This window comes from Lepisosteus platostomus, chromosome 5 (assembly GCF_059453375.1).
Source record: "Lepisosteus platostomus isolate fLepPlt1 chromosome 5, fLepPlt1.hap1, whole genome shotgun sequence".
NCBI lineage: Eukaryota > Metazoa > Chordata > Actinopteri > Semionotiformes > Lepisosteidae > Lepisosteus > Lepisosteus platostomus.
This window is the reverse complement of record NC_142615.1, coordinates 44,426,999-44,440,473: the sequence shown is the minus strand read 5'-3', so window position 1 is coordinate 44,440,473 and position 13,475 is coordinate 44,426,999. Positions and strand designations below refer to the sequence as shown.

Here is a 13,475-nt window from a genome sequence, read left to right as displayed (position 1 = left end):
GCAGAGATAGAGATTCAATGAAGCAGGTGTTTCACTAAAATCTAATGCACAACAAGAGCCACTTATTGATAATCTTTGGCCAGCAAACTGCATACCGCAATGCACCGCACAACCTTTACTGTATTAGGAAGAAATACTGCGCGTTTTGAGTGCCTGCATCTGGAGTTAGGGGTCTTTTGTTTGAGAACGATTTGAAAGTCTGGTTTTTGACGATGGCTTGTCTTGGACTCTTGAAAGGACAAAGTGAGTAATCCTGTAGTTTGGTGTTTGTATTAAGGATCCCATTTGACTGCATTTTTCTTCCTAAAACAGGTAGCTTGTTTGTGTCTTTGGATTCCTTTGTTATAAAAGACTTGAGGACAAAATCCTGGCTTTTCTCAGGGAGTAGAGCCTTGAGATCCCAGTTGGTTGTGACCAGACGACCTCTGAAAATGTCACACTGAACACCAGTGAATCACAGCTGCAGGAGATTCAGGAAGGACTTACTGTATCCAGACTGATTAACTTCTCAGAGGTGTTGACAAGAAAGTGGGTTTCTGTCACAGGAGTACTACTTTACACAAACAGTGGTGGGTGTGTGAAACAGGTTCCACAACACTTTAGAGTAACGTGATGAGATAGTCAGATTATTTTGTTTCTAATAATAATCAGACACACGGGGTGTTGTCAATCTCACACAAAGATCAGGGGTTTGTTAAAACAGCTGGATGGGCCAGCTGGCCTCCTCTTCTTTGTCACCATCATGCTCTGATCTTCTCATGGTGAGTTAGTATTTTATTGTTTTGATTATTGGGAACACAAACCACTGGACTGACTTCACATTAATATCTGTACATGAGCAGCTACTGACATTAAAACATTAAAAAGTGCAATATGACACGATAAGTCACATCCCTACAACACCACACCTTCTTTCAAACAACAACCACCAAAGAAATCACAGCTGTTTCTAAACCACTCCCCCTAATAACCTTAATCACACCCCCTAACAACCACACCCTCGAACACTCACACCCCTACAGCTCTGTGCAGATCCAGGAAGTGAAACTCTGAGATCAGTTTCGTTTCACTTGAAACAGACTCACTGCAGCTCTGTCTCTACTGCTCCTCTCTGTGCAGTTTTTACTTGTCAGAAAAATGGCAGAAGGCAGTATTTCAGTTTCTCAGGACCAGTTCAGCTGCTCAGTGTGTCTTTATTTGCTGAAGGATCCAGTGACTCTGCTCTGTGGACACAGTTACTGTATGGGCTGTATTAAGAACCACTGGGATCAGGAAGATCAGACTGGGATCTACAGCTGCCCCCAGTGCAGACAGACCTTCACTCCAAGACCTGATCTTCACAGAAACACCATCCTGGCTGAAGTGGTGGAGAAACTGAAGGAGACAGGGTGCAGTCCACCTCCACCTCCACCTGCTCACAGTCCTGCTGGCCCTGGAGACGTGCTATGTGATGTCTGCACTGGGAGAAAGAGGGGAGCTGTGAAATCCTGTCTGGTGTGTCTGGCCTCTTACTGTCAGACTCACCTCCAGCCTCACTATGAAGCTGTTCCATTGAAGAGACACAAGCTGACTGATGCCACAGGACAACTGCAGGAGAAGATCTGCTCCACTCATCACAAACTGTGTGAGGTCTATTGCCGTACTGATGAGAAGTGTGTTTGTTATCTCTGTGCAATGGATGACCACAGAGGCCATGATACTGCCTCAGCTGCAGCAGGAAGGACTGAGAAACAGGTGAGGACTTTGAGTCTGCATTTAGTGTCTAGTACAAGATGTAAAATGGATATTTAGGATATTTGGGGCTCTAACTGATCTCTGGACTGTATTTACTGTATCTGCAATGCTGTATCTCTCCACTGCTGAGTCCAGCTTATGTACTCAGCTGTGATCCACACAGGTTGTGTCTCCTGTTCTTCTGTCTGTTGTTCATTATCTCCTCCTCACCTTCACTGTTTCTCACTTTACTGTCCTCATGTAGCACCGATGAACCTGTACAACTACACAGCACACTGAACACCTCTAAGTTACAGAGCGTTAAAGTAGCATTAACTCGATTAGGAACTCCTGGCCTCACAAGTGCATGTCATTGGTGCTTCCTTACCACCCTAACACCCCTTCAGCCCATGTAAAAGACAGCTTTCTATTGGTGATGTTCACACCCAAAAATGGGTGTCCAATATTATTGTTTATTAAGTAATTATAAATATTTATTAAGTTACAACTTCATTCCTAGTCATTATCACAAGTTCTGCACTTCTTTTTGGAACTTATGGTATATAGACCTAATTTACCTGAAGTTATGCTACTCATTTTTGAGTAAAATAAGCACAATGTATGTGTTTTTTTGACTACAGTAAAGACCTGAGGAAAACATGTTGAGTGATTATCAAAGACTAGATTATGTCAAGGTTTAGCCAAGATACTAGTTTTGAAACCATTTCAAATTTTGCAAGGTGCCACATATTTACTTCTGTTATGTTTCCAGTCACAACTGACCATATGATGTTATCTACAAAGAAAAGACAGAGTCACAAATTGTGTTCAAATGACCCTTTATTTTGCAAACATCACAAATTCAACAAGCCTTTTAGATAAAATGAACAGTGACATTTGTGTGTGTTTGTGTGTTCACGCACATGAATGCAGCGGGTAATGATGGCGTGTGCCTATATTTGTGGTGTACGATGCTGGTTTTTACACCCCTTGGGGCACAGAGCTGGCACCTCTTCCTTTTGTCTGTTCTTTTGTCGGGGGGCAGCTGCTGGGGAGGTAGAGCTGCCCAGATCTTTATGCCACATTTGCCTGGTTTACTTGACATGTATTGTTGGGAAGGACAGCTGTAATGAGTCCACGTGACGAAGTAGTAGGATCCTATGCAGACGAGAGAGAGAGTAGAGGCATAAACAACACAGGTGTCCAATCTGAATCGACAGGCGAGTTCGTGGTCAAGAGCAAAGGTAAGTTCAAAAAGCCGAAAGTAGTCGTACAAGAGGTTTCCAAAAAAGGAGCGAGGTAGGAGCTCTCTAGGAGAGAAGTCAATAGCGAGCAGCAAGTAGCCAGTTTAGAGGGTTTAAATAAAGCTGAGTGCAGAACAGTACAGCGGTTGGTGATGGTTTAACACATGGGTGGCGGTGCTTGTTATAATTAGTCCGCTGCTGTAACTGGTGTGTGGTTTGTGGGTTGATCTCTGATGACTGGCAGTCCTGACAACAGTGACCTCGGAGGGGGACCAGGCGCTCATCCACAGTGACTTCCGGGCCACGACTGTAAATGAGTGGCAGGTGCTCAACCCACTTGTCCCAGACATCTCCAGTGCAGCGAGTTCGTCTCGTTGACGTCGAGCAGGTCTTGTGTCCCGCTTGTCAAAGCGAATGGCTCTTGAGAGAATATGAAAGGATTGACATAGTAGCCCGAAAAATGGCCCGACCAGACTCGGCATGCTATAAGCTGGTGGTGGCCTCATTCCTTGATCTGTATATGCCAGAGAGAATCAACAGACCCACGTATGGTTGAGAGTCTACCAGACCACCTCCCTCCAGCTATCGCTATGCACACGTCTCCCCTCCAGGTTTGTCATATCTAGGACTGTCCTTACAATAGCCTTTGGCAGAAACAATTCAAAGCTGGACTTTATATCTTCAACACGGGACACGGTATACCTTTTGAAACTAGCAGCTACTGGGCTCATCAGCACTGCTGAAATCCTGTTTTGAGGTGCAGAGAGCAGTCAGGACATAGTATTGAGCTGTTAGAAAGAAAACTGAATGCTCTAGATTGTGTTTCAGATATAATTTCTGTGTTTTTATATTTCACTTCACATACAGATGTGCAGACCCAGGTGTGAGGTGTAAAACTCGAGCAGGAGGTGGAGACTCGTGCTCTGCTGCGCTGCACACGCTGCCGGTGTAGATTAGACATGAAAAAGGAGCTTGTCAGATAGGACCAAGAAACACATCTCATGTGGATAAGACATCAGGGATACAGAGTGTGAATTTTCCAGGGTGACTCTAAGGGGTGTCTCTGTGATGTGATTCTTTTACAGCAGAAATGTCCTGAGTGTCTCTGTTTCTCCACAGAAGCAGCTGGGGGTGACACAGACACAAACCCAGCAGAGAATCCAGGAGAAAGAGAAGGAGCTGCAGGAGCTGAGACAGGCTGAAGAGTCATTCAGAGTAGGTATTGACCAGAGCAGTGGACACACTGGCACACATTTCCACAGCTGGATATTGGACAGTACCCTCAGAAAACACAGCGTACAGAATAATGTAGTTTGAGTGTTTTCATGTGTAATAATCCACTGTGTGACTCCTCCCTCAGAGCTCTGCACACACAGCAGTACAGGACACTGACAGGATCTTTACTGAGCTGATCCGCTCCATTGAGAGAACACGCTCTGAGGTCACAGAGTTAATCAGAGCTCAAGAGAGGGCTGCCGTGAGTCAGGCTGAAGGACTTCTAGAGCGACTGGAGAAGGAGATCACTGAGCTGAAGAGGAGAGACGCTGAGCTGAACCAGCTCTCACACACAGAGGATCACATCCGTTTCCTCCAGGTAACATCACTGCTCTGTGACTCTGCAGTACGGAAGGGTGTCTCTCACACAGAGCTGCTTCTGGCTTCTCCCCAGGAATGTGTGTTGTGTTTGACTGGAAACTCCTCTCTCTTCCCTGCTGCAGAATTTCCAGTCTGTCTGTGTCCCTCGTGGAGCTGGAGACTCACCCAGTATCCCTGTCAGTCCACACTTTTCTCCTGAGCCAGTGAGGAGAGCTGTCTCTGCACTGAAAGAGCGACTGGAGGACATCTGCAAGAAGGAATCAATAAAGATTTCCACGACAGGTTAGTGGAGAACCACACTGATGTCTTTCTGAATATCTTACATATTTCCTGTTTTTCTCTTATATTGTTACTAGATTTTCTGTGCAGTGACTGAATTTATCAGTGCAGCTTATCTGTCAATGATTCAAATTCTCAGTAAAATATCTTAAAAGTTTTAGTCTCACAAATCTTTATGACAGTAACTGTATTGTTATATTGTGCTGTATATAGTTCGACAGGAATGTTTTAATATGAGCTACAGTCCCAGTATAGTAGAACAGTCCTGTTACAATAGGGGCTGCAGTCTCAGTATGGTACAACAGACCTCTTACAATAACAGCTATAGTTCCAGCACAGTAGATCAGTCCTGTTACAATAGGAGCTACAATCCCAGTACAGTAGATCAGTCCAGTTACAATAGAATCTACAGCCCAAGTGAATCAGAACAACTGTTATTCCTGTTACTCTGTTACTGCAGCCCTGATGAGACATTTCTCTTTGTGTCTCCCCAGTGACTGAAGTCTACAGTCTGCTGACTCCAGAGCCTGGGTCAAGAGCAGAGCTTTTACACTGTGAGTATGTTTTCACAACAGCTCCCCCCTGAAGTGGTCAGTGAGGCTGGTTCAAACAATAAGAGCCCCTCCAAGCCTCCTGGGTGTTACCACTGGATGCAGTCCTGGCTCTGAAACTGCAATTGTCCATTTCTGAAGAGGAGCACTAAGAGACAGGTTTTTCTGGGTTTTCTTCAGCCCCTGTACAGAGCCCTCTGTCCTGTCTAGTGCACTTTTGTCGTGTAGAAACCCCACCTGGCTACCTCTTTAAATAGCTTCATCCTACATGGCTATGTCATGCTTCATGAGCTGGAGGTTCCAGCTGACAGATCTCTGTTCCACCCCACACGTCTGGTCGCATTTGATGATGTGGGGCAGGACGGTCCTCAGTCTGCTGGCCAGTAGCTTGGACAGGATCCAAGTAGCTTGGGCGGAGCGGTGGCTCTGTGGCTAAGGATCTGCGCCTGTGACTGGAATGGTTGCCGGTTCAAATCCCGCGGCCGGCAGAGGAATCCTACTCAGTTGGGCCGCTGAGCAAGGCCCTTAACCCTAACTGCTCCAGGGGCGCCGTACAATGGCAGACCCTGCGCTCTGACCCCAAGCTTCTCTCCCTTTCTGTGTGACTGTGTCTCCATGGAGAAAAGCTGGGGTATGCGAAAAGATGAATTCCTAATGCAAGAAATTGTATTGGGCTAATAAAGAAACATCAACATCATAACATCATAGGATCATTGACACCTCTCACTGTCCAGCTGATGTCCAGAGTGGCAGTGTTACCAGTGAGCAGAACATCTATGTATCTCAGTCAGTGATACTGGTCACTGTGGGTATAGGTCACCAGTAACACTCACTAACTGAGTGACCTGTATCCACAGTGTCCAGTATCACTGACTGAGTGACCTGTACTCAGAGTGACCAATAACACTGTCTGAGTGACCTGTAGTCACAGTGACCTGTACCACTGACTGAGTGACCTATACCTACAGTGACCAGTATCACTGACTGAGGGATATTGGTCACTGTGGGTACAGGTCACTCAGTCAGTGATACTGGTCTCTGTAGGTATTAATACAGTAAAAATCTGCTCTCTATCTGCAGATCCTGTGAAGCGAGCCCCTATCCCTAAATCACGTACGTACACTCTGTGAAAATCTGCTGACTGACAACACTGATTGTACTGACATTTTATTACCAGAGTGTGACTGTGATTCACAGCGTCTGTATCTCTGTGTTCCAGTGTGTGACTGTAATTCAAAGTGTCTGTATCTTTGTGTTTCAGAATGGCAGTGGTTGTGCAGTGCTGCAGGTAAGTCTGTCTCTTCTTGATGACAGAGATGCTGTTTTAAGCTCTAGTGTCTGTGGTTATTGAGTTTTTGATTCCAGAAGGTCTCTTTAGTGTGAGGAAGTCATTCCTGGTTTGTATACAGAAGGAGATGTATTTCAATTTCATGTTTCTGTATCATCCTACATATAATCTCAGTGGGCTGTGAAGATCAATCAAAGTTTCATGGTGGGAATTTCTATTTCCATCCTGTGTTTCAGTCTATTGGCCAGTATGAGTCTCTCCTGGAGGGACTGACAGTGTAGGAAACTAATTTTCCCTGAAGGCCATGTGCTCTGGTCTCTGCTTACTCCTGAATGAGGGTCTACAGACTGAATGTGGCAGAACCAGTGATTCTGGATTTGGGAATAACTGTGAAATACCAGGAATGAATCAGGTGCAGAGCCAGTCTCATAATAACAAGCCATTCAAATCCTGAGGAGAAGGACTGTTAAAAGATGGTATAATGACAGTACTCTTCCCCTGCAGCTTCACAAACATACAGCCTCTTGCGAGAGGCAGCAGTTTGACTCTGGTACAGGGGCTCCTCTGGGGCCTGTAGGCCTCTTCCTTGTCTGCGAAATGGCTACTTCACATGCCGACCGGGCTGATGGGTCAGAGTCAGGGCTTGTTCTATCTGGACAATTAGAGTGAAAGGAAAACTCAATCACATTTATCCGTTTATATTGGGAGAGAGTGCATCTTCTTAATTTGTTGTGAGAAGGAGGGTCTTATAGTGATTTTCAGCTCAGAATCATTGTGATAGAATATTCTGGTGTTTCTGCTCCAGTGTCTCATTATAGGAGGTGACTGGTACTGATTAAGATGAAGATGGTAAACTTGGTGTAAAGGGTTAATATGAGTTCAGCACACTAGGGTGTCTCTGTTTGTGATTATAGTATCTGTAAGACATGGAGTACCTGAGAGGAACTCTCCTGTTCTGACTTCCTGAGTTTGGCTGAAGGAGGAAGAGCTAATCTGAAGAGTGAAAGTCTCTTTGGGAAGAATGTCTGAACAGTGGACTGTGCTGGCTTCTCTGAAAGGGGACCAGTAGAAAATCTGGGAGCCCAGAGGGGTTCCCTCTGCCAGAATTAATTACAGGACACTCAGATGTGCACATTTTAACATCATGTGTTTACTGAAAGCTGTAATTTGAAGTTAATGGTTTGGTGTCACCACACCTGTCTGGTTACAAAGGGGTCTGGGGCAGATGCCTCTCAGTCAGGGGGTAATTATCTGGGAATGAAGGGCTCTTCCCAGGACAGAAGGCATATCGGTGTATCCTGACAGAGCTCTCAGGTTCAGTTAGAAAGAGATTTAGTGGACTGTTTCTCTTCCAGAGTCTGAGATTCTTCACCATCAGATGACTTAGTAGTCATAGAAAGAGATGTTGGGGTGTTTATCTGTCAGTAAGGAGTCTGTTTCTTGGGCTGGAGAATACATCTGAGAGCTGTGAGCTCTACTGAGACAGGCTACAATGATGTGGGTTCAGTAAGAGACTCAGTGGTGTGATTGACTCAGAATAGATCAGTAATTTCAACATCCGTTCATTAATCAATATTGTCAGTGAAGACTGGGGTTTTTACCTCAGATTTGGGTTTGTCTTCACAGGGCAGGAGGAGTAAATTTAGCTCCTGTGTTTCCATGTCAGACAGGACTTTATCTTCAAAGAGTGACACAGTGACTGTGTGTCTAAGAATGTATGTGTGAAAAAAACGCTACTATAATAGTTGGGGATATTTAATTTGAATTGAGGGACTATTCCTAGGGCAGTGGTTCTCAAACATTTTGTTTTTGTTTGAATTGAGGAACTATTTATAGGCCAAGGGTAATAAATTCACATTTAGTAGTTCAAGTAAGGAGATGTGTCAGCATGCGTAGGCTGCAAAGGAATAAGTAAAGGTCTATTCCTGCTGAAAAGAGAAGAAACACAGCATTTCAGCTGTGGAGACTTTTTTGGGTGTCTTTTGGTTGTTCTTCGTTTCCTATCAAAATAAGAATGTCTTAGGTTATCGTTGGTCACCCGTTAAATCTTCAAGCAGAAAAACCTCAAAAGCTTTTAGACCGCAGTATGTAGACATCAAATACACTTGAATTGGGAATTACACAATAAAATGCAGGAGAGGTGTAATATGAAGGATGAAAAAACAGTATTTCTGCGTATTTTGTGCAGATGAATGTAAAGAGATAGGGGAATGACAGACAAAAAGAATGTCACAGATGTCGGAAAGGACGAACCGTGGAATGACAGGAGAGCGAAAAGACCCTATGCGTAGCAGCGAGACGGAGGTTAGCCCGGGCTCAGCTGTTCAGGGAATGCGGTAAAGAAACCTATGTCCTCAGGTAGCGGACGTGGGGGGAACTGGTGCTATGCAGCTCTCAGGACATCCGAACGTCAATGCTGAGCCAAGGCAGAATGAAAGACCCAGAAATATATAGCCCCAGAGAGAGAGAAACACCGGAAGGACAGCAGAGAACCAGAAATGAGAGACAGGACAGAGAAGGAGCGCCCTCTGGCTGCAGAGGACGTGGCAAAGAAAAGAATTCCAGGACAACACACAACCAGTTATACAGTTTGTCTATTGCTGGCTTGCTGTTTAATGGGACCAACAGTAACAGTGACAGGAAGACAATAGGAGGGATAAGTCATCGTAAATGTATTCTGTTCAGTGTTTAAAGAGTGAGCAAACACCCCGTACAGGACATGTTTCTGCAGTTTCACATCAAGAGTAACAGATGTTTGGAAAGCTGTGTCAGTTCTACTTGTCACAGAAATGGTAAGAACGACACACATTTAACCCAGGAACACTCACTGACACAATGCTGTACTTCATGTGTACAAAAGACAGAACACATGCTCTTTTAAATTATTTTTTTTTCCAGAAAGAGGAGTGTGACCATATTCTTCTGTTGTTAGAGTCAATGCTACTTTACACAGGACAGTATCATTGCATATATAATACCAAATTAAAATAGTAGACAATATTGTTCACAAATTAACTGCTGCATTCAAACACAATACTATCTCATCTAACCACATTAACCACATCTAACCACAATAAATACCTTATCTCCGTGGTGCTAATAAGGTTCTGTAAATTTCAGTTACTCATGCCAGCACTGTGAAAGGAAGTGGCAGTTGAGTATTAAGCTGAGAATTGCCCTCCTCTCAGAACAGGGGGGTAATTAATTCTGATCTCTCTTTACTGACAGTGTTTCAATGACATGAAATCAGTCAGTGTCTCTGTGGCCTGTTTTCCTCAGAGCAGCTCAGACACGTGTTCTCAGCTGGTGTTCTCACATGGTCCTGGTCATTAAGAAACCCAGTGGCATGTTTCACTAAGAATGACACTGGAGTGTCAATATTATTTCATTAGTCCCACCAGAGTGAGTGTGTATTGGGGTGTTCGCCTATGATATTGGAGACCTCATTTCAAACAGGAGTGATCCAGAGCAGTGGTTCTCAACCTTTTTGGACCAAGTACCACCCCTGATTAAACCAAAGCATCCAAGTACCACCTACAAGTCATCATCTCATAGGAACCCCAGAAAATCTCAATGACCAACATGAGCGCACGTGCACACAGACACACTCACATACACTTATAATAAATATTATCATAAAGGTTATTTGATATAGCGCCTTTAAAGGTGGCTTCTCAAAGCTCTTTGCAAAATGACAACAGGAACAACAACAATTAAAAATAAAGTATAAAAAAAGCACCATTTCATTGAGAGGGGTGAGACTGTTTAGTTGAGCAAAGCAGATGTGAAGTCATTTTTCGAGCCTTGATACAATTCACAACAAAGTCTAACAGATTTTAAATCCACAGGCATTTTCTTGACGGCCAAGGCTGCAGTGCGTCCACTTCATATCTAGAACAACATCTCTAACTACACCGCTGTGTCGGCTTGTCATCGCTCTAGCACCGTCTATACAAACTCAGATGCATTTCATCCAACTGACGCCATTCTCTTCGATAAATTCATTCAGAAGCTGAAATATTGCAGTGAAAAGCATCTGCTCATCTTTTGATATCATCCGCCATATCAATAATTCTACGAGTGATTGTCTTTCGCAGGGGGCAGAAGGTCGAGCTGTTTAGCAGCTTTTTCTCCACAGACAATACGTGTCAGCTCTTTTCCCAGTGGTAAATAAGGTTCTTCAAAAATAGTTTGGGGCTTACCTGCTTTAGCAATCTGCAAGCTTGCATTTTTCCCTGTTTCAGGGATCCATCTCAGAAGTTAAAAGAAGTTCTTATTTCATGCGCATGGGAGCGAAACACAGAGACACTCTGTGTATTTTTCTCAAATTAACCTAGAACAGTTCTTAAATATTTTTCTGTTATCTATCACACTCTCTTGTGCTTACAAGTTTGGCATTGTTCCAAAATCACATACATTCTCCTACCTCCCTATTTGCTGGAGATAACTTTTTTAAAATACAATTGGTCACTTACGTTCATAGCACGCACTCCTATACAATGGTTTAGAATAGCTCTTGTGTCCAATCAAGTATTAACACGTGCTGTATCGTAGTACATAGGCGCCGTATTTGACACAAACTAATTTTATTAAAATAGAAAATGTGAAAACCCGTCCCAATTTTTCAGTTGGAAAACAAAGTTCCAAGGTCATATGGTGTAACACCTAGTGACGCTCTGCGTACCACTTGTGGTACATGTACCATATTTTGAGAACCACTGATCTAGAGGGTGTCTGTGTTTTCAGACTGATAGACTCTCCTGTGGAATAAGTCAGTGTTTGGCACTTTGTCCTGTTCTACACAGAATGAGTGTGAAATATCAGCAGAAGACGTTGTCATATCGGCTTCAGGGCTGTAGTTTCCACTCTTGTCCTAAGCATCACTTGCACGTGTAATACTTAGTGAAACAATTACAAAATATGTAATTTCACATGAAGGGAAGAGAAGTAATTATTAATTTACTTGTTTTTCTCTCTTGGTGTGTTTGGGGGACAAAGACATTTCACAGTATAATTGAGTTGAGTTGTAATGTAATCGGCAGGAGCCTGTTGTGATGTTTGCTGTTTTATTCCCCAGCTGCTGTGACTCTGGACCCTGATACAGCTCACTGTGAGCTCAGCCTGTCTGAGGATAAGAAGAGAGTGAGACGGGGACAGAGGAAGAGTCTCTCTCACAATCCTCACAGATTTGATTACTGGCGCTGTGTCATGAGCAGGGAGGCCTTCACCTCAGGGAGACACTATTGGGAGGTGGAGGTGAATCGATACTGGATAATAGGAGTGACCAGAGAGTCTGTACGGAGTAAAGGAGATTTCAGATTCTCCCCTGAGAAGGGTTACTGGATGTTGAGATACTGGAGTTTGCACTCTAAGCCTTTTGATTTATCTGCTCTCACTGACCCTCGGACCCACCTCCCCCTCAGTCTGCGGCCCAGGAAGCTGGGGGTGTGTGTGGATTTTGAGGAAAGGAAAGTCTCCTTTTACACAGTGGAGTCCAGAGCTCATCTCTACACTTTCACTGACATGGTCTTCACTCAGGGGGAGAAGATCTATCCTGTCTTCTGTACCTGGGATTCAGATAAAGACCTTGAGCTGCTGCCTGCTGTCAGTGTGGAGATTAAACCCGTTACTGACTCATGAATACAGACTGACTCTCTCCCAGCTCTCTTTCGCACTGCTCATACTGGCAGACGGGTTTAGTGACGGGTAGTGAGATTATGTCATAAATCTAATAGTAATTTTAGAAATGACGATGTTGTGTCGTGTTTAAACATTTAAAGTTTGAAACAGGGAAAAATAACATGTACGGGAGAGGGAGATATACCACGCTACCAGCCTGCTGTACTCCTGACTTTAATATACAATATCTCTAGAAACCCTACTGTTTTTACATTTATTTTAAAATAAGCTTTTAAAAATGCAATCTGTGTTAACTTCTCCTGCACGTGTAATGGGTTGTAATGGACGCTGTTGTTTCATATAGTACATAACAAGTACAGGTTTATTCCATGCTGAAAAGAGAAGAAAAAAAAAGAAGTTTATACAATGAAATGCTGTTTCTCTTCAGTCTGAAGGGGGTGTCCCACACTGACAGACTGGAGGAACCGAGTCTCTTTAGTCTGAAGGGAGTATCCCACACTGACAGGCTGGCGTGCGCAAATTGCCTAGATCTGGCGTGCACAAAGCTTGATCAGCTGCCCTTTCCCACAGGAGGTATGGGAATGTCCAGTGATAACGGGCTTCCCTGTCCGTTGGGGCAGTGAACAGTTTCTCAGACTGAGCTATTTTATATAATCGGCCCAGAACGGAAGAGAGATGTTAGGCCTCTTGCAAAGAAAAAAAAAATAATCTTCATTTATGGTGTATTCAACGGAGATGGAGCCCTGCAAAACTGTATATAGGAACCAGAGATGAAGGATAAGCTGTTTAAGGAAATCAGCTCAGGCGTGCCGAGTGTGAGAGAGGTGGGGGTACACGGTTGTGAACGGGTAAGGCTTGTGTGTTTCTTTCGGTGTTGTGTTTTTATCCTGATATATTTTTAAAATCTTATCTTTATCAAGCTCGTTTGCATGGGTCAAACTCTGTTCAGGCGTATGTTTGTAACCGTGTGCGTCTTCTGTGTAGGTGGGGGGCTGAGCCTCATTCAAATCAGACTGAGCGCTGCTATACTGTATGTAGGAGCCAGAGATGAAGAATGAGCTATTTAAGGTAATCAGGAGTGTGTGAGAGAGAGAGTGTGTTTTTCCTCCCAACAGAGAAGACTTGTGGTTCTTTCTGCTTTTCTGCACAGGCTGCCAGCGTGAG

The 13,475-nt window shown here is 44.0% G+C and overlaps 1 protein-coding gene and 1 pseudogene across 3 annotated transcripts; one reads left to right on the top strand and one right to left on the bottom strand.

The window, feature by feature from the left end:
* Positions 1-1,075: 1,075 nt before the first annotated feature.
* Positions 1,076-12,547, top strand: LOC148666978 (E3 ubiquitin-protein ligase TRIM39-like). Of its 3 annotated transcripts, XM_088632457.1 has the most exons (8): positions 1,076-1,734; positions 4,077-4,172; positions 4,318-4,551; positions 4,676-4,835; positions 5,327-5,386; positions 6,464-6,496; positions 6,645-6,671; positions 11,749-12,547. In XM_088632457.1, exons 1-8 carry the CDS (start codon positions 1,138-1,140, stop codon positions 12,309-12,311), a joined length of 1,770 nt encoding a protein of 589 aa, XP_088488583.1. In that variant the 5' UTR covers positions 1,076-1,137; the 3' UTR covers positions 12,312-12,547. The 3 variants fall into 3 exon arrangements, with proteins under 3 accessions (XP_088488583.1, XP_088488585.1, XP_088488584.1); XM_088632459.1 differs by lacking the exon at positions 4,077-4,172; XM_088632458.1 differs by lacking the exons at positions 6,464-6,496; positions 6,645-6,671.
* On the bottom strand, positions 2,486-3,865 carry LOC148666979 (uncharacterized; annotated as a pseudogene).
* Positions 12,548-13,475: the final 928 nt, after the last annotated feature.